The 21,516-nt window shown below is 34.6% G+C and overlaps 3 protein-coding genes across 3 annotated transcripts; 1 reads left to right on the top strand and 2 right to left on the bottom strand.

Moving 5' to 3' along the window:
• Positions 1–570: 570 nt before the first annotated feature.
• Positions 571–6,133, top strand: LOC114715499 (lysM domain receptor-like kinase 3). Its single transcript, XM_028900367.1, has 11 exons — positions 571–1,982; positions 2,136–2,213; positions 2,555–2,857; positions 3,355–3,500; positions 3,586–3,675; positions 3,785–3,890; positions 4,007–4,158; positions 4,252–4,349; positions 4,466–4,613; positions 5,137–5,244; positions 5,661–6,133. Exons 1-11 carry the CDS (start codon positions 1,382–1,384, stop codon positions 5,823–5,825), a joined length of 1,995 nt encoding a protein of 664 aa, XP_028756200.1. The 5' UTR covers positions 571–1,381; the 3' UTR covers positions 5,826–6,133.
• A 511-nt stretch (positions 6,134–6,644) lies between these two features.
• LOC114715494 (vacuolar protein sorting-associated protein 26A) lies at positions 6,645–12,539 on the bottom strand. The gene is made up of 12 exons (XM_028900363.1): positions 12,228–12,539; positions 11,312–11,357; positions 11,116–11,190; positions 10,809–10,883; positions 10,620–10,692; positions 10,080–10,124; positions 9,771–9,882; positions 9,116–9,182; positions 8,990–9,034; positions 8,550–8,605; positions 7,670–7,845; positions 6,645–7,303 (listed from the first exon to the last, which is right to left on the bottom strand). Exons 2-12 carry the CDS (start codon positions 11,312–11,314, stop codon positions 7,122–7,124), a joined length of 909 nt encoding a protein of 302 aa, XP_028756196.1. The 5' UTR covers positions 11,315–11,357; positions 12,228–12,539; the 3' UTR covers positions 6,645–7,121.
• A 6,730-nt stretch (positions 12,540–19,269) lies between these two features.
• LOC114715495 (histidine-containing phosphotransfer protein 4) lies at positions 19,270–21,046 on the bottom strand. The gene is made up of 6 exons (XM_028900364.1): positions 20,918–21,046; positions 20,581–20,711; positions 20,414–20,482; positions 20,232–20,303; positions 19,824–19,896; positions 19,270–19,733 (listed from the first exon to the last, which is right to left on the bottom strand). The coding sequence occupies exons 1-6, from the start codon at positions 20,966–20,968 to the stop codon at positions 19,686–19,688; spliced, it is 444 nt and encodes a 147-aa protein (XP_028756197.1). The 5' UTR covers positions 20,969–21,046; the 3' UTR covers positions 19,270–19,685.
• Between the last annotated feature and the right edge of the window lie 470 nt (positions 21,047–21,516).

Below are 21,516 nucleotides of genomic sequence, written 5' to 3'. Positions count from 1 at the left end.
CTAGACAAGACTGAGAAATGTAGAAGGAGAATTGAAAGAAAAACTGTAATTTGAATGATTCAATCAATATCTAAAATTCATTATAACTGACAATCCTAATAATATTTATAAAATAAATAATAATAGTAATAATAATAAATACTAATCCTAATCAGAGTTTTAAAATAATAAAAAAATAATAAATTAAAATAATTTTAACATAATAATCTAAATTATATCCTAATAATAAGATCTTAAATCTAATCTAATAAAATTATCTTTATCCCATCGAATTAACTCGGCAAGTTTTCTTTTCTTTTTTTCTTTTTTTTTTTCCCTTGCTTCATTTTTTGTGAAGCACTTTTTTGTAGGCCCCACCAACCTGTCCCCGTCCCTCGCCAATTGCCAGCTCTTTGCTTCCCTCCATTTCACCGAACTCCATCCCCACCCTCTCTCTCTCTCTCTCTCTCTCTAATCTTCCATTTATATTTTCCTTCACGAAAATTCATGAATTATGGGTAAAACACAAAATGTTCCCTTCATCTGACATGTACAGGAGAAAGACGGTTTATCAATTGTGAAACGTCCAGATGATAGTTCATGCCTCTAACAGTTGTTCGCGCTAAAATATAAAGACTAGAATTGTACAGTTTCATTCCCCAAGATTAAATTCAACGTTTACTTCAGTTTTTTCGAAACAAAGTAATTCATTTGACGTGCTTGCTATGGTAGATAAACAAGAGCGATATTTCGTGTTTTCAGCGGAACGAGTGGTGCTTTAATCTAAGAGGAAACAAATATCCTTCAAAAATCTAAATATCTGCCACTCTAGTGGTACCAGGTGGGTGGCTCCCCCAAGTCTTGCTCTCTCGAAGGTTGCTTTCTTTTGTCACTGTTTCTCACTTTTCAGTAAGCAGTATTGCTTAGTCTGTGTATAACGTGAAATCAAATGCTCTGTTTTCAAGTCGCTTTATTCCTTTCTTCTTCCTTCCGTCTTGCTTGCTAAATTTAGCAGAAACCCATTTCCTACCACTTCTCCATATGCCCCTTTTACCATATCTTTACTATTTCTGTGTGTAATTTGTTCAGTATTTTTTCATGTATCAGCATTCATCAAATTGTTGAAGAAAAGGAAGAGTTTTGTTTGTTCTAGAGCTGCAAGTCTTTATCAAATTTGTATTGTTTCAAGCTTTTTGCTGACTTTGGGATTCCGATGGTTTTCATTGAATCGAAATTTTATTTGACTTGGATCAAGTTTCTTCCTTTTTAGTTTCATTTTCCTTCACCTTGGTCAATTTTCTTTGGACCAAACTTCTTTTCCATCTCTCAAGTTCACTGTGATTCTACTTTTTTTTCTTTGATCATTTAGACACTTAATAGGCTAGTATCTTGATTTTAAATTATGAATTTTTTGTGGAGACCTCACTTGTATTTGCTCCACTTATTTCTCTTCCTCCTTCACCTCCAATCCCTTTCTTCGTATAACACACCCTTGGATTGTAAGGACACAGCCCGCGTCTGCACTTCTTTCTTGGCTTTTAAGCCTCAACCAAATCAAACCTTAGCCTTGGTTCAGAGCATGTTTGATGTATTGCCTAAAGACATTACTGTTGAAGGCAACGGTCGGGACTACTTATTTATCAAAAAGAACTGTTCGTGTGCCGCTGATACAAAAAAATACGTATCCAGAACCACTTATACTGTAAAATCTAATGAAGCGTTGGTGCATGATTTGGTGATAAAGGCCTATGATGGGCTTGGTTTCTTGCCCAAAACCACGAGGAGGGCAGAAAAAGGCGCCGTTATAACATTGAAATTGTTTTGTGGTTGCTCCAGTGGACCCTGGAACTATATGATGAGTTATGTGGTTAGAGAAGGTGATAGCGTTGAATCTCTTGCGAGTCGGTTTGGAGTTAGTATGGATAATATAGAGACAGTAAATGGCATCAACAATCCTGATAATATCACCGTGGGTTCCCTCTATTATATACCTCTTAATTCGGGTTAGTCTGTGTATTTCTTCTTTAATCCGTTTTCTTTTAAGCTGCCAGTGGGTTTTACGTGTATAAATGATATCAGCGAGTTGTCAGTTCACTTTAATGTTTATTCATCAATTATGATATGATCTTTTATTATTATTTTTCAATGCATTGCAGTTCCTGGTGAGCCATATGTGCAAAAGAATGATACTTCTGCAGCTCCTGTTCCTGCCCCTTCTATTGAAAACGTTTCTGGTATGGATCAACATATCTCTTGAACATTGGAGTATTATTTGTCCTTTTATTTTTACCTGGGTATGTGTGTATACAAATTAGTAGAAATCGAAACTTTCATTTGGTTGCAGCTTACATTCTTCTTTGCTGTACTCTTTGTTTAAGCTGATATTTTACAATTCAAATCCTAAAGGAGATTATTATGCTGATACCTATTGCTTAGCTTCAAATCCTCCGACGCAGGGCAAAGTTCTTCATGCAGCATCCTGACATCCATGAAAATCCTTGTGCATATCTCAATGTTTTTATTGAAGAAAAGCCAACAATTAAAACATGCACTTATATATGACTTACTTTTGCAGCTAGCCAAGTCAGTCATGCTCATGCACCCTACGTATGGATTGTTGGGGGTCTAGGGATTGGTCTTGCCCTGATAATATTAAGCATAATTCTTTATTTCTGTGTGAGATCCTCCAATTCTTTTGCTGAAGCAAGGATAAGTCATGAAAAAGATGATGAAGGAAAGATCCCTCACAAATTTCATATCCTTCAAAATCCAAGCTTTTGCTGTGGTTCAGGAAGGTACATACAGGGAAAACCTGTGGAACAAAGGCAATATGATCGTGAATCCAGCAACAAGCAGGTCACGGCCCCCAAAGTTTCAAGTAATTAACCTACTATTAGATCTAAGTTCTTTATTGTTTTGTTCTCACGACAAGTAAGAGTGACCGTATTTAAAAGAGAACAACACAAAACGAAAACCTTATTTTGGTCTTGGAAAATTGGTGTCACCAAATTAATAACTTTTGTTTCAGCTTCGTTGAACATTTAATTCTCAGATATCACTGGAAGGGTGGAATTGGTTCGAAACCATACTTTTGGGGTACTTGAGTTTTGCAAGAGATAGTATCAAACTGATAATCAACCCCCATTCCCAAGTGCGTCTATGTTGAGCGTTGTTTAAAACTTAGCAGTCAGATTATGCGGGTCTGTATTAGGGCTTCTAGATAATAGGTAAATTATGTGGTCCTATTACGAAATTTCATTGGTATCCGGCTTTTCCATGTTAAAACTGGTTCTATTCTTCCTGTCTGCACAAAAGACTATAACTGATTCTCTAAAATTCAAATTGCACGCAATTAAGTTATATTTATTGTTTCAGCTTTGGGAATTGATGTCTTTGAAGTGGAGAACCCTGTTGTTTTCACGTATGAAGAGATTTTTTCTGCAACTGATGGTTTCTCTGATTCAAATCTACTTGGGCATGGTATTTATGGTTCTGTTTATTATGGCTTCCTTCGTGACCAGGTTTGTAGTTGTCCAATTCGAGCCTGCTCTTGTACTAGCACGCATATTTCTCATACCATTCTTCATTTTATTTTAATCCTCTTAGGAGGTTGCTATTAAAAGAATGACTGCTACAAAAACTAAAGAATTCTTGTCAGAGATGAAGGTCCTGGGCAAGGCTCATCATGCAAATCTGGTAAATGTTTTTTTGGATTGATGTATATTGTATGATTTAATTTTGCAGCTAATTTCTTGCATCACTACAAATGTTTTGAGTCCTTTTCTTTTATGTTAATTTTTTCAAGGTAGAATTGATCGGCTATGCTACTAGTCATGATGAGCTTTTCCTTATTTATGAATACGCCCAGAAGGGTTCACTTGGAAGCCATTTGCATGATCCACTGACTAAGGGTAAGATTATGCACTGGTTTGGAAAATATCAACCATCACTTAAGTGTAAAACTAATGCTTCTGAGTTCATGCCTAGATTTCATCTTGTTTGTAAGAAAATTTTGTCTTGCTTATAGGTTCTTCCCCACTATCTTGGATCATGAGGGTCCAGATAGCACTTGATGCTGCTAGGGGTGTTGAGTACATACATGAGCACACCAAAACCAATTATGTCCATAGAGATATCAAGACAAGCAACATCTTACTGGATGCTTCCTTTAGAGCAAAAGTATATAGTACACATCTAAACTTTATTAAATCAATTTCAGATTTTTAAATTTTTACAAGTTTCTTATGTTGTGACAAATTTCCTTCTCTCTAGATTTCAGATTTTGGTTTAGCAAAACTTGTTGGGAAAGCAAATGAAGAAGAAATTACTGCTACCAAAGTTGTTGGCACATATGGTTATCTTGCACCGGAGTAAGAAATATTCCTTTTCAGATTAAACAACTCTTCAAAGTTCAAACTCTTCTTCTCGCATAAGCAAGAAGGTAGAAAATAAAAAGAATACTTTTGTTATTGATGATGTTGAACAGATACTTGAGTGATGGCCGTGCAACGACCAAAAGTGATGTCTATGCATTTGGAATTGTTCTTCTTGAGATAATATCAGGGAAGGAGGCCACTATTCGGACAGAAGGCACAAGGTCAAAAAATCCTGAGAGACGTTCTCTTGTATCTATTGTAAGTTCTGTTTTTCTCACAAGACACGATTCTGAATCTGGCGATACGTGTGGCAGAATCTCATACTCTTACATTTGCACATTGCTTCACCAAAGAAGTCAAAAGTTCTCATGGAATTTTTGTAGTCAGTAGTACAGTTTCAGATCTTAGAACGAACATAGTATTGTGTGATTTTATAGAATAACGGAGACTTCTGTTGAATAGGATTCTTGAATATATGAACATGGAGGCTTCAAGGATCAAGAGTTAGGTTATTCGTCAATTGATAGTTGCCTTAATGAAGTGTTTATTTGCTAAATGATTACGAATGCACGATTATAAACGTAAACAACATATTTGCAGCGGTGAGAAATTGTTAAGTACTTAGCTGTAACTTTTGATGCGCTGCATTATTTTCACGCAAGTATTCTTTGTTCTGTGTATTGTTTTTGCACCTTCATATTTCATTTATGATGGCATGTGGTGGTTTTGTACTGTTGCAATTGCTTTATGAGATATTGCCTTCATATTTGTGAAACTGCAGATGTTGGCAGCTCTTAGGAACTCACCTGACTCAATGAGCATGTCTAGTTTGAGAACTCATATTGATCCTAATATGATGGACCTGTATCCCCATGATTGTGTATTTAAGGTAAGTTAGTTTCCAACGCCAGAATATTAATCCATATCTGTCCAAAACACACACAGAGGAATCCATACCATATGGCTGTCTAATATTGTCAATCCAGAGGACAAAAAAAAAGGTCCAAATCTTATTTTTTCCATTCAAATATTGGTGTATTTGTGATCAACGGGGATTGGGTCTGATAGAAGGGGTTAATATCCCACAACGAAGTGAATCAAAGGGGAGAGGTGTCCACATTTATTGTCCGATAATGTCTCGAATAGGATTACTTCCAATAGGAGGAAAAGAGAATATTGGTATATTTGTGAGTGATGAACTCAACTAATTCCATTTATTTGAAAATCACACCTCAAGGTACAGTAATGTGCAATAGATTCTATTGTACTAGTGACTTACTCTTCTTGATGTGTTTCTGTGCATAGATGGCCATGCTGGCAAAGCAATGCGTGGATGATGATCCCATCTTAAGACCTGATATGAAACAAGTTGTGATTTCGCTCTCACAGATCCTCCTGTCTTCTATTGAGTGGGAAGCAACTCTAGCAGGGAACAGCCAAGTATTCAGTGGCCTTGTTCAAGGAAGATAGATACCAACGTCTTTCATTTACTACTTCACAGGTTTCTTTGTAGTATTCTTTTTGTTACTAAGAGGTATTAGATTCAAACTACTGCTATACTACGTATAGGCTAAAGAGTTGTGTGTGTGCGTGAGAGAGAGAGAGCAACCCTGTCTCCTTAATTGGCGGGAAAGCATCTCATTTTGGTTCTGTCTGAATTTCTCAGCTTCTAGTAAATCATCTTTTTCCTTAAATTACAATCTGTGTATAAATTTTACGACGTAAATTACACTGTGATGATGACAGAGCTGTGGGAGGATTTCAGCGCTCTAGTGATATGAATTGTCTTTTTGACCTCAGTTAATATGTGCATTTTCAAAGTTGATAAAAAACAGAAAAACGAAATATCGCTCGACTTATAAAACTAAAAGAGGTATTTCAGCACACTTGTTGACTAGAATTTTTACATCATATTGGCTCGCGTGTGGCTAGGATAAACATGAATTCCTCAATAATGATGCGGTCTAATTGGATGGTCAGTTAAGAGCTTTCAAAGAAATGGGCAAACGAGCTTGGATCCAGATATAGGCAACGTATAAGGGGTATGGTTCAAATTGTGTACTGTAAGAGCATGTGTAAATGACTAATAGTTAAATATAAGTAATATTTTACTCTTTTAACTTAAAGCCATTAGTCCTGTTGTTGTCTTCATCGGCTTTTATTTTCTGTTATCAGAATAAAGTCAGAAAATAAAGTGGCACAGACAAAGCGTTTTACCTATGGAAATAACGTCTTTATTTATTTTATTTATTTTTGGTAAAAAGGATCCAGTACAGTAAGAATACACGATCAAACAAACCAGATACCAAACCACCCTTCATTTATCACAGTAAAAAGTGGGGAAGAAAAGAGGAATGCGGAAGGCACGGATGATTCTTAGTGACAGAAGTCGAGTACAAAACAATGAAACATCACACCGTGAATCAGTGTATAATAACATCAATTGGACCGGGAGGAGTAGAAGAAACCTAAAAAGTATATAATATTGGTCACAACACACTTTAGAGCACAAATAAGAGATAACTTGTTTTAATGGAATGTATGCCCAAATGTTCCAAAACTGCATCAAGAGACGGATGATTGATCTGCCAACCAATGTACATATAATTTGCAGATGTTTTAGTCAGCTAGAAAACCAGACTTTGTACCCCCGAAAAAGGGTTTCAAGTGAACGTCCGCTAAATCTCAGAGCTCTTCGTAGTTCATGATAGTGTTCGTTACTTCTATGCTCGTTACGCCTATAACCCATTCCTGTACGATGATCAATCAGGAAGTTTCTTCTTGCAGCCTATACATTGTGATTTCCTGCTGCTTGAAGTATCGCCTGTCCTCTTCATCAACCAACACCAGATTTAAGAAGTACTTCACACTGAATTTGTTATTAATGTTGCGATGAGTTGGTGTCAGCTCGTAGGGACTAAGGAACAGTCTAATCGGTATTGACTCACCTGCAAAAATAAAAATCAGAGCCACTGCTTAAATTGGCCTGTACTAAGCAGTATTTAAAAAGAAAAAACTAACAGTAATTTATTTCGGAAACTAATGGTTGCTCTAGGATATTACATGGTCTTCTAGCTGTAATCAATTTTTCAAATTGGTTATTCATTATAATCCACTCCAGTGTGTGTTTCTCCAGGTATAACAGTTATTATCAACAGATGTTGTGTATAACTAATTTGTGCATCTATTAAGAAAATAAATGTCTTTTGTGAGGGTCTAATCAATATCTGGGGTAAAAAATTTCTCTTAAATACAATGGAGAACTAATCACAGGAAAATGTGAGCAGAAGCCAGTAGTATTCTCCTCAACATACCTCGGACAGGAGCACCATCCATCAACTCAAATTTCGCCAATGTTTCTGTCTCAACATGGGTGTTGGCCCCTGAACCTGTTGATTCCCGACGCCTAATCTCAAGGTCCATATTTTTTATCTTGATTCTTACCAGGAGAAAATATATCTTGCCAATGATGACATCTTTCAGATGATACCTGAATTTACAAGATGAATCCGTGTTTACAATTCCTTTTAACTTTCAGGTATAAGCAAATGAGTTCAAGATTCTTTTCCAGAACGTGAATATCATCCCAGAGGAGGCTTTTTATCTCTGAGAAAAATATCTTTTAAATGGCTACCAACCAAATAAGATGGGTTTATGTAAGCTGTAACTACTCTCCATCTATAAAAACAACAGCCAGTACTGAAGATGGAAAAGTAGCCACAAAAGGCAGCCTCTCAAGTATAAATACAATGACAAAAAATTCACAATTTTAACTTTTATGTAACTTAACTTTTTCATACCCAATAAACTAACAAAATTCAGAAGAGTCATTTTATCATTTATACTCTTTTATAACTAATTTATGATTATTAACACCCAAACCAATTGAACCAGTTGGCAGATGTCTTGCATGCTTCGAACCACTTTTCCCCTGTTCTTCCACAAGTTGTGACACAATGGTGAATACGCAACGTTAATGCTACCACTACAGGACTGGTCGTAAGAACCCCAGCCCGTACACACATTTCACCAAGTTCAAGATGAATTCATCCAGTATATATTCAGTTGAATTTAACAATCTGACAATGCTTATAAATTTGGACCAAACAGCTTATTTTGAAGTTCCCAGTTTAACTTGTCAAACTGACCTATCTAGTCTGCTTTTTGTATCACAGATGAAAGCATTTAACTTACTTGCTTTTGTTGTATTCAAATTCAATGTGTAGGCAATCTTCAATTCCAACTTCCATCTGTACCCAGGTATAATGCGTTAATTTTAAGCAAAATATACTGAAGAAACAAACGCAGCCATCAAATTTTCAGAGAATAAAGGAAAAGAAAGTTCACATGATAGCAAAAGCACCATGCATAACCTCAATAAGATTTGAAAATAAAAGACCGGCAATTTTAGCAAGATTTAAGACAACAGACCAATGACCAACTTTACTTCAAATGAATTCCAATGGGTTAGGATTATTATTCTGTTTGAATAAAGAAGAGTTTGGAGAATGAATTGGTAGCACTTGCTGCTATTCACTCAGTAAACATGCCAACAATGAAGGGGTTCTGATGGATTTCCTCCATCAGATCTAATTAAGCAAAACAATTTGGAAATTCAAACGTCATGATCTCACCTTGATGCTATTGTTAATTGCCGGAGGTGGAGAATAGTTGCGGACCTAATCAACGAAAATCAATCTCAACTTGAGTAGATGAAATGGGATCATGGAAAAGTTTTATTTTACAAAAAGACGTCCTACCACAAAATCCTGGTACTCCATTATGCTTCCTGCATAACCACGACTGATGGTCACTTTCAAAACATACCTGAAAAATGTAAATGTACAAATGGGTCACAGCATCTCATATTCAAGTTTCATCTCATCATTCTCTTTATATATGTTTCAATCACCAATCGTATTTGCACAAACTTGTTCTTTTTCCTTACTAAGCAGGAGGGACATTAAATTGCATCCAACCTTTGACATTCAGAAACATTTATGGGCCCACAAAAGGCATGCAAGCAGCTAATTAATGGAATGCCTATTAATGTTAAGGCAAAACTTTGAGAAATGAAAAAAAAACTAACATTGATGCAACAACTCAATTTCAAAGCCATGACACTAAGGTAAAAGTAAACCAGAATACATGTTGAAAATTGACACCCGGTGGTATACAATGGTACCATACCATAATTACTTATTATGCATGGTGAAATTAGATTCCTTCAACATTGCTTTTAGCCTGATGTACAACAAAATTTTATCCAGCATAACACATCAGGCCACCAGAGATGTACCAGATTGTCAAAAAAAAAGAAAAAGCAGATGCACATGCTCTTTAGACCTCCATTATAACCAAAATATGAAAGCACGTGTATAAAATTTTAAGGAGGCGAGGTTCAAGGAATTATACCTAAGCCTGACATTTACCCCATTATATGTCTCATATGGCATTTCAACCGTGGAAAACTCAAATGGGTAAGTTTTCTTCTCATAAATATCTCCAGGAACATCTAGTTCTCGTACTGCAAAAAGGAAGCAAGGAAAATAACAAATAATTGGAGGCAAATTTATAAGACATTTCGCTCAATTCATTCACCTTCAAGATGAATAACAGATGAAATACTAACTAGAATAAAGTCCTCCTTCCTAACTGAAACTAGCTGCGTAAAACCATGTAAAATATTTTTCACCCAAAGATAGAGAATACTAAATCACTCACCAAGGGAAGTAAAGTCATAAAAGTTTCCTCTGTCAAAATACATCTCTGCATAATCAAGCAAAGTTTATGGTCAGCTTCATACTGCTGGTCAAGAAAAACAAAGAATGAAAGATTCCATACTGCGTTTCACAAGTGAATGATTTGCATATGTTCAATTAAATTATGAATGAATGATTTATTTCCAGCACAACAAAATTTAAGCTGTGTTAACAGTTAAATCAAATTTTATTAACATAATTCACAAAATAAATACTCTCGTCAAATCTATATACAGATTCAAATAGTAAAGTTATTTGAATAAAAAGGACATCAGTTAAAGCTTTATGCTGAAAACAAACGTTTGTCAAATAATAATCCGCTGACAACTCTAAATGACCATAGCTTGTCATACACTAGATTAAAGCTATCATCCCATGCCTAGCAATAGATGAAGTGAAGAGCACAGGGATCAATAAAGTACATGAACAAGTAATGCCACACTCTACATACTTTTCTTTATCTATTTAAACAATAGAAACACATTCCTCACTGAAGACTAACCTATCTGTCCGAGAAGTTCGACTTTTATGCCATTGTGGTCAATCTTCTTTCCTTGCATGGGCTCGATTATAATCTAAACACGCACCATGGACAAAAGTTCAAGTAGTACGGTTAACATGACACAAAAACCAGAGTTATTAAACAGCAAACATAAAGTTGTTGATTTAAAGACTCCAACAAATAAAATACCTTCCCAGCAATGTTTTCTTGACTTTGGAAAAGTGGGGCAGTGACTGTTTGACCATTCTCTTTTTTAAAGGGAACCTTCAAACCCAAAAGAAAAATCACAAAAATAGAAAAGGAAAATCATATAAATGTGTAGATACAGACATTTATCAACCGCACAAGAAGCAAATGGGTCACTAAAATATAAGGAATGGGAAGTTTTGTCACGCCATTCAAATAGTGATAAGATGTAACATTGTACAATAAAGTTTTGATAATTCTAATAAAATAATTTAAGGTAACACCCTAAGCAATTTAAAGAGCGGCTAACCTGCTTTCGACTTTTCCCATCATTGAATGTGATTAAGATGTTACACGCTGGCTTGAAAGCTCCAAGAAGGTAATTCTATTTTCATATTTCAGAAGAGTGGGAAAAGAGGTGCACAATCATTATGAGATCATACCAGCCAAGGTTAAAATGAATAAACAGTAAAGAACTGAAACATAGGAAAAGCAACATCACCCACCATGCTGTCAGCAGATCAATCTTCTTCTGAGTCAGTGCACAAGTACCTGTGAGAATAAATCACATAGCCAACGGCAAGGCAAAAATTCAGAGCTGTCGCAAATGCAATTCCCATGTCTCTTATTGGAAGAAAATAAGACACAGAACATCTTCAAATGTTTTACTTGTCTCTGAATAGCATCGCGGATTTAAAAAAATGGAAGTTACATCCTGGTGGTTGGGTTAAAATACAAAATTTAACCCCAAAAAAGAAAAAGAAAAGGACTAGCTCAAAATCATCATTTGTGACTTTAAATTGGACCTTCTACAAAACGTCATTCTGTTCTGTGAGAGAATGCCAGAAGGGAAGTGATAGTCAAATAAGCTTAAATCTGTTGAGCAAGCACGGCTGAAAACTTAAAATCACACTAACTTCAAGCACCGAAACATTACTCACTGATCTCTTTCCTCAGGAGCTTCACATGTTACCAAGCCAACATGTGCTTCAATCACTACCTTCAAAGTTCATTTTGTGTTCATATGTCTTTCAGATTAAACTCAGACGCATTTGAATCAAAATTATCTAGCAGATTGGTTGGTGAAAATGTTCTTATCATGCCCCACTTTGCGATCCACAAACAACAGCAGCAAATCGCGGCAGGGATGAAAGCATCGGGAATGACATTTCCTTTCAAAGTTATTAATTTGAGACCATCTATCATAAAACCCCAAAGAAGTAAGGAAAAAACAGAAAAGAGGGGAATAAATCCATCCATTCCCCACAAAATCAAAGCAGCAGACGGCAAGCAATCGAAAAAACTGACAATTTCTAAAGAAAAGCATTGACCCCGTCTCTCTATGCCTTTTTCTCATTCCATACTCAAAACACACGCTACATCATAACACCACAGACAGAATCAAAACAACAGGGCACTTACCAGCGGTCCAGTGGCAGTGGAAAAGGCTGGTGGTGAAGATTACCCTCTGGTACTGGTTTCTGGCGATCAAAAAGAGGTGAATTATGGAACAGTAGAGGCTGGGCAGTGACAATCAACCAAAACCAAAGGCAGGAGCGAAATATGAAATCTGGGGGAGGTGGACTCCTCCTCTTCTTCGAATTCCACGCCCTAAATTGCTAAGTTGATGTTCACGAAGAAGAAGAGATGGATTTCGTAACCAAGCACGCAGACCGGTCACAGTCGACGACGATCACAGAGGTCTAACTGAAGGGAGTGATCTGAAGCGGAGAGGAGGAAGCTTCTCTTCGGGCAATTCGACATGATTTTATTTTTTAACTTCGAACGGGAAAACTGTGGTTCAAACGGGCCGGACAGTGGCCCCCCATGCGGGCGGGGCGGAATTCGGGTCGGTTTGCATTTAAGTCACGCCCCCTTTTTTTTTTTTTGACCGGAAAGTCACGCCCCTTTACAGTTTATATATTTGGGAAAATGACACTAAGGTCCCACACAAGGAATTATACTACAAAACAGTCCCCTGAAATTTGATAATGAATCACAAGTCCCATAGGGACTTAACTGCAATAATAAGAATGTTAAAAAGACATTATTGCCCAGCAATGTAGAAGGAAAGGGCACTCATATTTTCTGCACGATCTAAAGCTGCTACTAATGGGAGAGAAGAGCTGGAGAAAGAAGGAAATAGCCATTGATAAAGCATCTTTCTCATCACTATTAGTGAACTCCAAAGAGTTTCCATTTCAATATCTCCAAACTTTCAGGTTTTGAAACTTTCTTCCCCTACTCTTCTCTGCATTTTGCTTGACAGATTGTGTTTGGATATTAGAATTTAGAAATTCGTTTTTACCTTTAGGTATTGCAAAGCTTTTGTTTTTTGTCTAATATGATCAAGATACTCAATAAAAAAAGTTGTGCTTTTGTTTGGTGTGGGTTGGTGATTTAAGTTGGGGTTTCATTGTGGGTGGGTAGAATGATGATGGATGCTCTGTTTTTTGTTACATTATGGGTGGTTTTGCTCTGTTTTAGCATGGTTTAGTATGAAAGGTTGAAGAAGATGAAGGTTGGTGTGGGTGAAAACCTTTCCTGCGAAATGGGATATTATGTTGTCAATATAAGCTGTGAAAGTTGTCAATGGATGCCGCGACAGTTGTCAATTGTGCTGCTTCACTTGTCAATAACAGCTGGATGATTGTTGATGCAGGTTTACATTAATAACGGCCAGTATGTCTAGGAAGCATCACGCCGTCAAACCATGCAAAAATCCAAATACCAACTGAGAATGTATTGAAATCAGTTATTTTTTGTATATGGATGTGAAAGGAATATTTTGTAAATGAATGTGAAGGGATTTTTTTTATAAATGGATACACACCAACAATTAGTTTGGTAATTACATGCAACCCTATGTTTTTTTTAATGGGTTGTGAAATATGTGTAATTCCATGTATATAAAGATGTAAATGAAAGTTGGCTATAAACTGATATGTTAGATTCTACAGTCATTTGAGTTGTAATTATTACACCTTGCATTGTCAATAGACCTGTTTTGACTTGTCACTGATTGCAGTATGACTTGTCAATTAATCTGCTGATGTGAGTTATCTAAAATATAAATTCAAGTTACATAATATTGACATATCATATGATATTTTCAATTACCTTGACATATTACGTTTTGGTTATAATGTCGTATATAATCATTATTAAAAGCCTATTATTACTGATATAAAATTATAAAATGAACTATCAATAATTATCTCATCACTTGTCAACAATGGCAATGTGACTTGTTGACGATGGCACTGTGATTTGTCGATGGTAGCATTGTGACTTGTCAATGAGGGAATCAACAGCATAGAATTTCATCCAGAAAACTTGGTAATGAATATGAAGTCTCAAAGGGACTGGAGTGCAATTTAGTAAAGTGTAAAAAGACTTCTATGTCCCTAGTGAGATGCACCCAAAGTAAATGAAAGTTGTCCTATTTTTCAGTCTGAGAGTCACCACTCTATATGCTGAAAGTAAAAAAGAAAAAAAATCCAAACTTCATTTTGCTTTTTCTCTATTCCCATTTGAAAATCTCATCCACTCCACCCATGTCAGCCATTGGCAAAATTCTCTTGTGTTTTTAGTTTGGTGTGTGCTTGGTCATTTAAGTTGGGGTTTTATTATAAGTGGGTAGGGTGATGATGGATGTTCTATTTTTGGGTATATTGTGGGGGATTGAAGGTGAGCTTGCTCTATCTGGGCATGATTTGGTGGGAATTGATGAGGAAGACAAAAGTTGATGTGGCTAAAAATTCTTACTACGAAACAGGAAAATATGTTGTCAATATGGGCTGCGATAATTGTTAATATAGCTCCTTGACTTGTCAATGATACCTGTGTTGTGCAAATTTACATTAAATGATATTGTTAAATTCTTGACACAAAATTCATAACCTTCTGTGCCCTTAACTCATTGGTAGAGGTTATAAAAAAGGAAAGAAGAGGCAATGAAGAAGGGTGGGCACCACATGAAGCAAAAGAAGAAACATGATAAAAAGAAAAGCTACTCTAAACACAGACAAATGATGGCAAAAGAATTTTTTGTAAATAAAAGTGACTTTTTTTTTGTAAATATCACAATGCATACAAATAATTAGTTTGATATTAGATATATGAAATTGTATTTTTTTTAATGTGTTGTGAAATCAATGTAATTATATGTGTATGAAGTTGTAAATGAAAGTTGGTTCTATATTACATTTTGATGCATAATTAGTTGTCATTATCTACACCTTTTATTATCAATACACCTTTCATCACTTGTTACTCATTGCACTATCAGTTGTTAATTTACGTACTAATATAAATTTCAAAAAAATATGACTTTACATTACATAATGCTATACAAAATCATACAATATCACCAATTCCTTAAAACTAATCTTTTTTTTTTGTAATGATGTGGAAATTTTCAAAATTGAAGGTGTTGTTTATTTAAAATATTCAAGTAAGTTATATGTAACCTACCATATAAATATCAATCAGAAGTTATGTTAATTGGATGACAATTTTTCAAAATTTGACAAGTCATAGTGCATTTGTTGACAAGTCTAATAATCTCAATTCACCAGGATGCCTAGAGCAATCCACCACTACCTTTGAAGCAAAAAAGACAGAGAGGCATTCTGTAATAAGCGCTGTGATGCCTGGATGAAATTCTATGTTCTTGATTCCACTGTTGACAAGTCACAGTGCCACATTGACAAATGATGATGTAGTTATTGATAATTTATTTTATAATTTTATATAAGTAATACTAGGCTTTTAATAATGATTATATACGACATTATAACCAAAACGTAATATGTTTAGGTAATTGAAAATATCATATGATATGTCAATATTATGTAACTTGAATTCATATTTTAGATAACTCACATCAGCAGATTAATTGACAAGTCATACTGCAATCAGTGACAAGTCAAAATAGTCTATTGACAATGCAAGATGCAATAATTACAACTCAAATGACTGTAGAATCTAACATATCAGTTTATAGCCAACTTTCATTTACATCTTTATATACATGGAATTACACATATTTCACAACCCATTAAAAAAAACATAGGGTTGCATGTAATTACCAAACTAATTGTTGGTGTGTACCCATTTACAAAAAAATCCCTTCACACTCATTTACAAAATATTCTTTTCATATCCATATACAAAAAATAACTGATTTCAATACATTCTCAGTTGGTATTTGGATTCTTGCATGGTTTGACGGCGTGATGCTTCCTAGACATACTGGCCGTTATTAATGTAAACCTGCATCAACAATCATCCAGCTGTTATTGACAAGTGAAGCAGCACAATTGACAACTGTCGCGGCATCCATTGACAACTTTCACAGCTTATATTGACAACATAATATCCCATTTCGTAGGAAAGGTTTTCACCCACACCAACCTTCATCTTCTTCAACTTTTCATACTAAACCATGCTAAAACAGAGCAAAACCACCCATAATGTAACAAAAAACAGAGCATCCATCATCATTCTACCCACCCACAATGAAACCCCAACTTAAATCACCAACCCACACCAAACAAAAGCACAACTTTTTTTATTGAGTATCTTGTTCATATTAGACAAAAAACAAAAGCTTTGCAATACCTAAAGGCAAAAACGAATTTCTAAATTCTAATATCCAAACACAATCTGTCAAGCAAAATGCAGAGAAGAGTAGGGGAAGAAAGTTTCAAAACCTGAAAGTTTGGAGAGATTGAAATGGAAACTCTTTGGAGTTCACTAATAGTGATGAGAAAGATGCTTTATCAATGGCTATTTCCTTCTTTCTCCAGCTCTTCTCTCCCATTAGTAGCAGCTTTAGATCGTGCAGAAAATATGAGTGCCCTTTCCTTCTACATTGCTGGGCAATAATGTCTGTTTAACATTCTTATTATTGCAATTAAGTCCCTATGGGACTTGTGATTCATTATCAGATTTCAAGGGTCTGTTTTCTAGTATATTTTCTTGTGTGGGACCTTAATGTCATTTTCCCTTATATATTTTGTTTGTGACATGACATTTTTAAAAAAAATCGTAAAAAAAAAAGTTTAAATAAAAAATTACAAATAGAGACCTATAAAAATATTAGTATGGGTTTTGATAATAATAAGTAATTTTTGCGAGTGAGTCCTTATATGTAATTTTTCAATTTTTAGGGTTTTTTGGTGATTTTTTCTATTCTTTTTTTTAATTAAAAAATTGTATGATTTGTTTCACACAGTTTGGAAAGTTAATTATAGTGTAAGTTGATAGATCTTTTATATTATATATGAATATAAGCATTCAGCAAAAATAGAAACCTTCCTCGATTATGATACTTTGTTGTGGATATCTTTATTCCCCCACGCCAATCATCAATGAGCCCTAAAAGAAGATAATAAAATAGGTTATTATTCAATGTTTCCGAAGATGTATTTAAATTGAAAATGCACTATTTCTTGTAATAATAAATGAATAAGGAGGGATTTTTATTAGGAAAACATATTCGTACATAAAACATTGTTTTTAAATTATTTTTTTAAAAAAATTTATAATATCTGCTTATGCTCTTCACGACTTTGAACAATGCCCGGTTTGGTGGCATTGCAATTAATTCATATGAGACTTAGTGCCTGTTTGGTTAAGTGGTAGAATTTCAAATAAACCTGTTTAAATCCAAATAAGTGATTATAAAGTACGTTTGAGTTGTTTGGATAATTTTTATAAAATCCCGATAAATCGTGATTTTAACCTTCTATCGCACTTTTAGGACAAGCAACAAAAAGTAGCTTATACGTTTGAAAAATCCCGATCAATCTTCAACAATTAAATTTTCTCCAATATACCCTTTGCTCATTCGGTGCCTCTTTCTATTCCATCCATTCCTGAGAAACATCCTTTCCGGAAACAACCATACTTATAATCATTCTAATGGTAATTATTTTAATTATTTGGTTTTTTTTTAAAAAAAACATACGATATGAAACTTTTTTTAATTTTATCTAAAAGACTTTTTTTAAAAAAAAATCAGAAAAAACTTGAATGGATGAATACATATGATTGAAACAATTCGATACAAATATTCAGATAATATTCTGATCTGATTCTAATTTGAGGAGCATCGTTAAATTAAGAAAATAAAAATAATATTTAAATATTCATGTCATTTATTAAATTATATTTAATACAATTTATTATTAAATATAATAATTATGAAAATGTAAACAACTTTATTAATTTCATATCCCTTTTAGTAATTACACATCTATAAGTGATTTTAATAAATGAAAATCAAACATAATCACAATTCTTAAAATCACTTATTAAAAAAAAATCCAAACAGAAATCACGATTAGCCAGTATCACTTATAAAATTCACAATTATCTAAAATCACAGTTATTCACCCTTAATCCAAACGGGCCCTTAAGCTTTGACCAGCCATCGAAGTGTTGATCCTTATGTTTTTTTTTTTTGGTAATATGGTGTTTTTTTTGTTTTAATGATGGCCGAGCTTTCTCTTTTCATTTATTTGGGCGTTGCTCAAATTAACACTTTTATGTATAATTTTTTATTTAGTTTGAATAAAACCATCATTTAATAACTAATGGAGATTAAATGAGGCTAATCCCTCGTAACATAACAAATTGAATTTGAAATTTTTACCAAAAAAGATGTTCATAGTTAGTATTTGACAATATCTCAAATAAAATTATTTCAAATAAGAAGATAAGAAGATACATATGCGTAGTAAAAAAGAAATTGTCCTTAAATATAAAAAAATTATAATAAAGTGAAAAACGTGCATGCTCTTCTCTCTTTTATTTATTTATTTTTTGGTGTACTGCTTTTCCCTCATTGAACCATAACTTATCGTAAGTTGGGCTACAAGAAAAATACTGATCATAAACTATCAAAAACTTATCACATAGATATAGCCCCTCCTCATTCTGTCTAGCGCACTCATCACAAGCCCCATATTCAAAAATTCCGAGTTATTCTTGGCCCCTGGTTTTGAGGGTTTAGTTTTCAACATGAACATCATAACCAAGATTGTTTCTTTTAAAAAAAAAATTAGTTATGCTTTTTATTTTATAATGCCATCATGTTAATTTTAATACTGAATGTGAGAAAGATTAATGGTGTTATTTTTTTCAAGTTATCTTCTTTGCTAGATTAATCACCCCATATATCCAATTTTCAGAGACATCAACAACAACGACCTCAACTTGAAACTTTTTTGTTCATGTTCTAATCAAATTTATTGGGCTTTCCTGCCACCCAAAATCAAACTTGGCCTTTTTGTTAATTTGAGCCTATTGAAGCCCACATGTAGCAGTAAATACCGCAATTTATTTTCTTCTTTTCAATGTTTGGTCGCACGTAGGCCTTAAATTTCGAATCTAGTAGTTAAAGAAAAATGAACGACTTAGCCAATAAAAAAAGAAGAAGAAGAAGATGAGAATATCTAGGAAAAAAGCTGACAACATTATACTGTCTGATTATTTTATATTCTCTCTATATGTGACAACACAAGGGTAGGAATCTAATCTATTTTATTAAAATCTCTTTGTGAAGCTTCAGCTATCCATACCCTCCACTGTTATACTACAACGACTTCAATACTCATCGTTTTGTATCCTGATGATACTTCAATTGGATCAATGCAGTTCCATTAGATTAGACTAGTCATACTATGAAAAGCAAAATTACATTCAACTTGGAAAAACAAAACTGATATTTAGAAGCAAAGTATCCCCAAACCCATTAAGAGCCTGTCCTTCTTTTTCTTCTTCTGAGGTGAATATGTACTCTCAAAGTCTCAAGATTCACCAATTACATTTTTTTGTGTCTCAAAGTTTGCATATTTATCTAATCAGCCTTTACTTGGGACGACATGCTGCCTCAAAGGGCCCAGCTTGCCTTGCTTGCTGCATGAAAACATGATCATCAGAAACTCTCCAATTTTTTGTTTCCTCATAACAGAAGACAAAAAAAATACGCATCAAACATAGGCTCACCTGAAAATAAGCTTCAAGCTTCTTTCTCAGTGTGGCATATTCCCTCTTCAGCTGTTGGAAGCTCCTCTTGCATCTGCATATTCACACAGCAGCATCTATTTGTTAAACACAATCTTGGTGTTTCTTACGTAAGCTCAACTTGCCATATTCTTTATTGTTTTACTTAAAAGGGGGGGAAAAATAATACAACTTCAACTGGTGGGGTTGCGGTAAATGCTAATCAGTGAGCTTGCATATACTGATACACTGAACCTACAGAATAATGACTCAGAAAAAGCTTCTTGTAGGATTGGGCTCTTCATGAAATGCTAGGACTAGGATTAGCTAGAAGGCCCTCTCACAAGTACTGGAAACAGCTTTTGGTGAGGGACTGTGAAGAGAAGGAACCAAAAGTGAAAGATAGATTACCCCTCAGCATTTCCAGCCCTGCAATATTCCCTAAACAGAGTGCACTCTGCTTTCACCTTTTTGGCTCCGATGCTGCAGCCCATTAACAAAGTCCAAATCATTAGATCCCTTTTATCGTAAGCCAAGGCATAATAACACAGTATAGTATAATATCCTATCCTTCTGAGATTTTCTATCATTACCTTGAGCTGCTTCCTTTGAACTGATGCATCATAGAGTCTAGCCTGTTAAATTCCAGTGGGTTCCTCTCCCTGGAACAAGAACGAAAATGACAGAATCATTAGACTAAAGAGAAAGAAGAAAAAGGCACAGATATAAAAGGAAGTACGAGCATGATAATATGACTTACAATGCTTGCTCTAGGTTTGACATAAGTCTTGAGGAATCGCGGTAAAAAAGAGTGACAATTTCTTCAACGAAGTTGGGATTGGCATCATCCTGCAGCTCCTCGAGTTGAATGAACTGTTCATCCAGATATCCCTGCACGGAACAGAAGCAGTATTTGTAAATAAACGCAAGAATGTCACCATTATAAAACTCCCATTATCTTTGTTACCCATGATGCAAAATACAATCTTTATGGTGTTAAGATTATGTGACTATGGAATCCAATATTAAATGTGTTCATTCAGGAAGTGGGAGTTAAGATTATAAAATGAGGAGGGAAGAAGAAGAAGAAGAAAAACCTGATCAAAGAGGGATTGTTTCATGGCAGCAATCTGTCTGCGAGATGCCATCAGAGAGAGTTGAGAAGCAGGAGGAAGGTGGGCTTAAAAGAGACAGATATATGATTTAGAAGGCTTTGGTGGGGGATGCTGGATTTGGAGGTGGGGAATGGTGGATTTTATAGCTGAGAAAAAGGTGCTGAAAAGTGATATGTAAGAAACGGTGTGCTAAGAAAATAATCTCATAATTCTTTTTTTTAATTACTTTTGTAAAAAGAAACCAGAAACTAAAAAGCAACTTTTTTGAAGAAAGTTTTTCCCCTTAAAATTTCCCTTTTTTTTTTTTAACAACTATCCATATAATTGAAGAGATAAAAATACTACAAACCTTGAGGTGATTTTTTCATTAAACGTTGATTGAAGGAAAAGGAACAGATACTATAACCAAGAAAAAACGACCCTTCATAAGCATTGGTGGGGAGAGTATCTTGTACAGCGTTCGCAAAATTTAAAACCATATGTAACAATTTGTACTATTTACTACTTTCGATCCTTAATATAAGACTTCTTTTAATTTTATTTTAGTTTTAAATATATAATCTCAATTTATTTTATCTCTC

The sequence above is a fragment of the Neltuma alba genome, unplaced genomic scaffold, assembly GCF_004799145.2.
Source record: "Neltuma alba isolate B1F8T4 unplaced genomic scaffold, ASM479914v2 tig00011593_pilon, whole genome shotgun sequence".
Lineage (NCBI taxonomy): Eukaryota > Viridiplantae > Streptophyta > Magnoliopsida > Fabales > Fabaceae > Neltuma > Neltuma alba.
This window is presented reverse-complemented; position numbering and strand designations above follow the sequence as displayed.

What these genes read in the sequence shown, in the direction of transcription:
- LOC114715499 (XM_028900367.1), top strand. Translation starts at nt 1,382, where the DNA reads ATGAATTTTTTGTGGAGACCTCACTTGTATTTGCTCCACTTATTTCTC. An exon ending in TTCTATTGAAAACGTTTCTG is followed by an intron (nt 2,214 to 2,554) that starts GTATGGATCAAC and finishes TTACTTTTGCAG; the next exon opens with CTAGCCAAGTCAGTCATGCT. An exon ending in TATGGTTATCTTGCACCGGA is followed by an intron (nt 4,350 to 4,465) that starts GTAAGAAATATT and finishes GATGTTGAACAG; the next exon opens with ATACTTGAGTGATGGCCGTG.
- LOC114715494 (XM_028900363.1), bottom strand. An exon ending in ATGGGAAAAGTCGAAAGCAG is followed by an intron (nt 10,884 to 11,115) that starts GTTAGCCGCTCT and finishes TTGGGTTTGAAG; the next exon opens with GTTCCCTTTAAAAAAGAGAA. An exon ending in GGATGGTGCTCCTGTCCGAG is followed by an intron (nt 7,304 to 7,669) that starts GTATGTTGAGGA and finishes TTATTTTTGCAG; the next exon opens with GTGAGTCAATACCGATTAGA.
- LOC114715495 (XM_028900364.1), bottom strand. Translation starts at nt 20,968, where the DNA reads ATGGCATCTCGCAGACAGATTGCTGCCATGAAACAATCCCTCTTTGAT. An exon ending in AACAATCCCTCTTTGATCAG is followed by an intron (nt 20,712 to 20,917) that starts GTTTTTCTTCTT and finishes TGTTCCGTGCAG; the next exon opens with GGATATCTGGATGAACAGTT. An exon ending in AGGGCTGGAAATGCTGAGGG is followed by an intron (nt 19,897 to 20,231) that starts GTAATCTATCTT and finishes GTGAATATGCAG; the next exon opens with ATGCAAGAGGAGCTTCCAAC.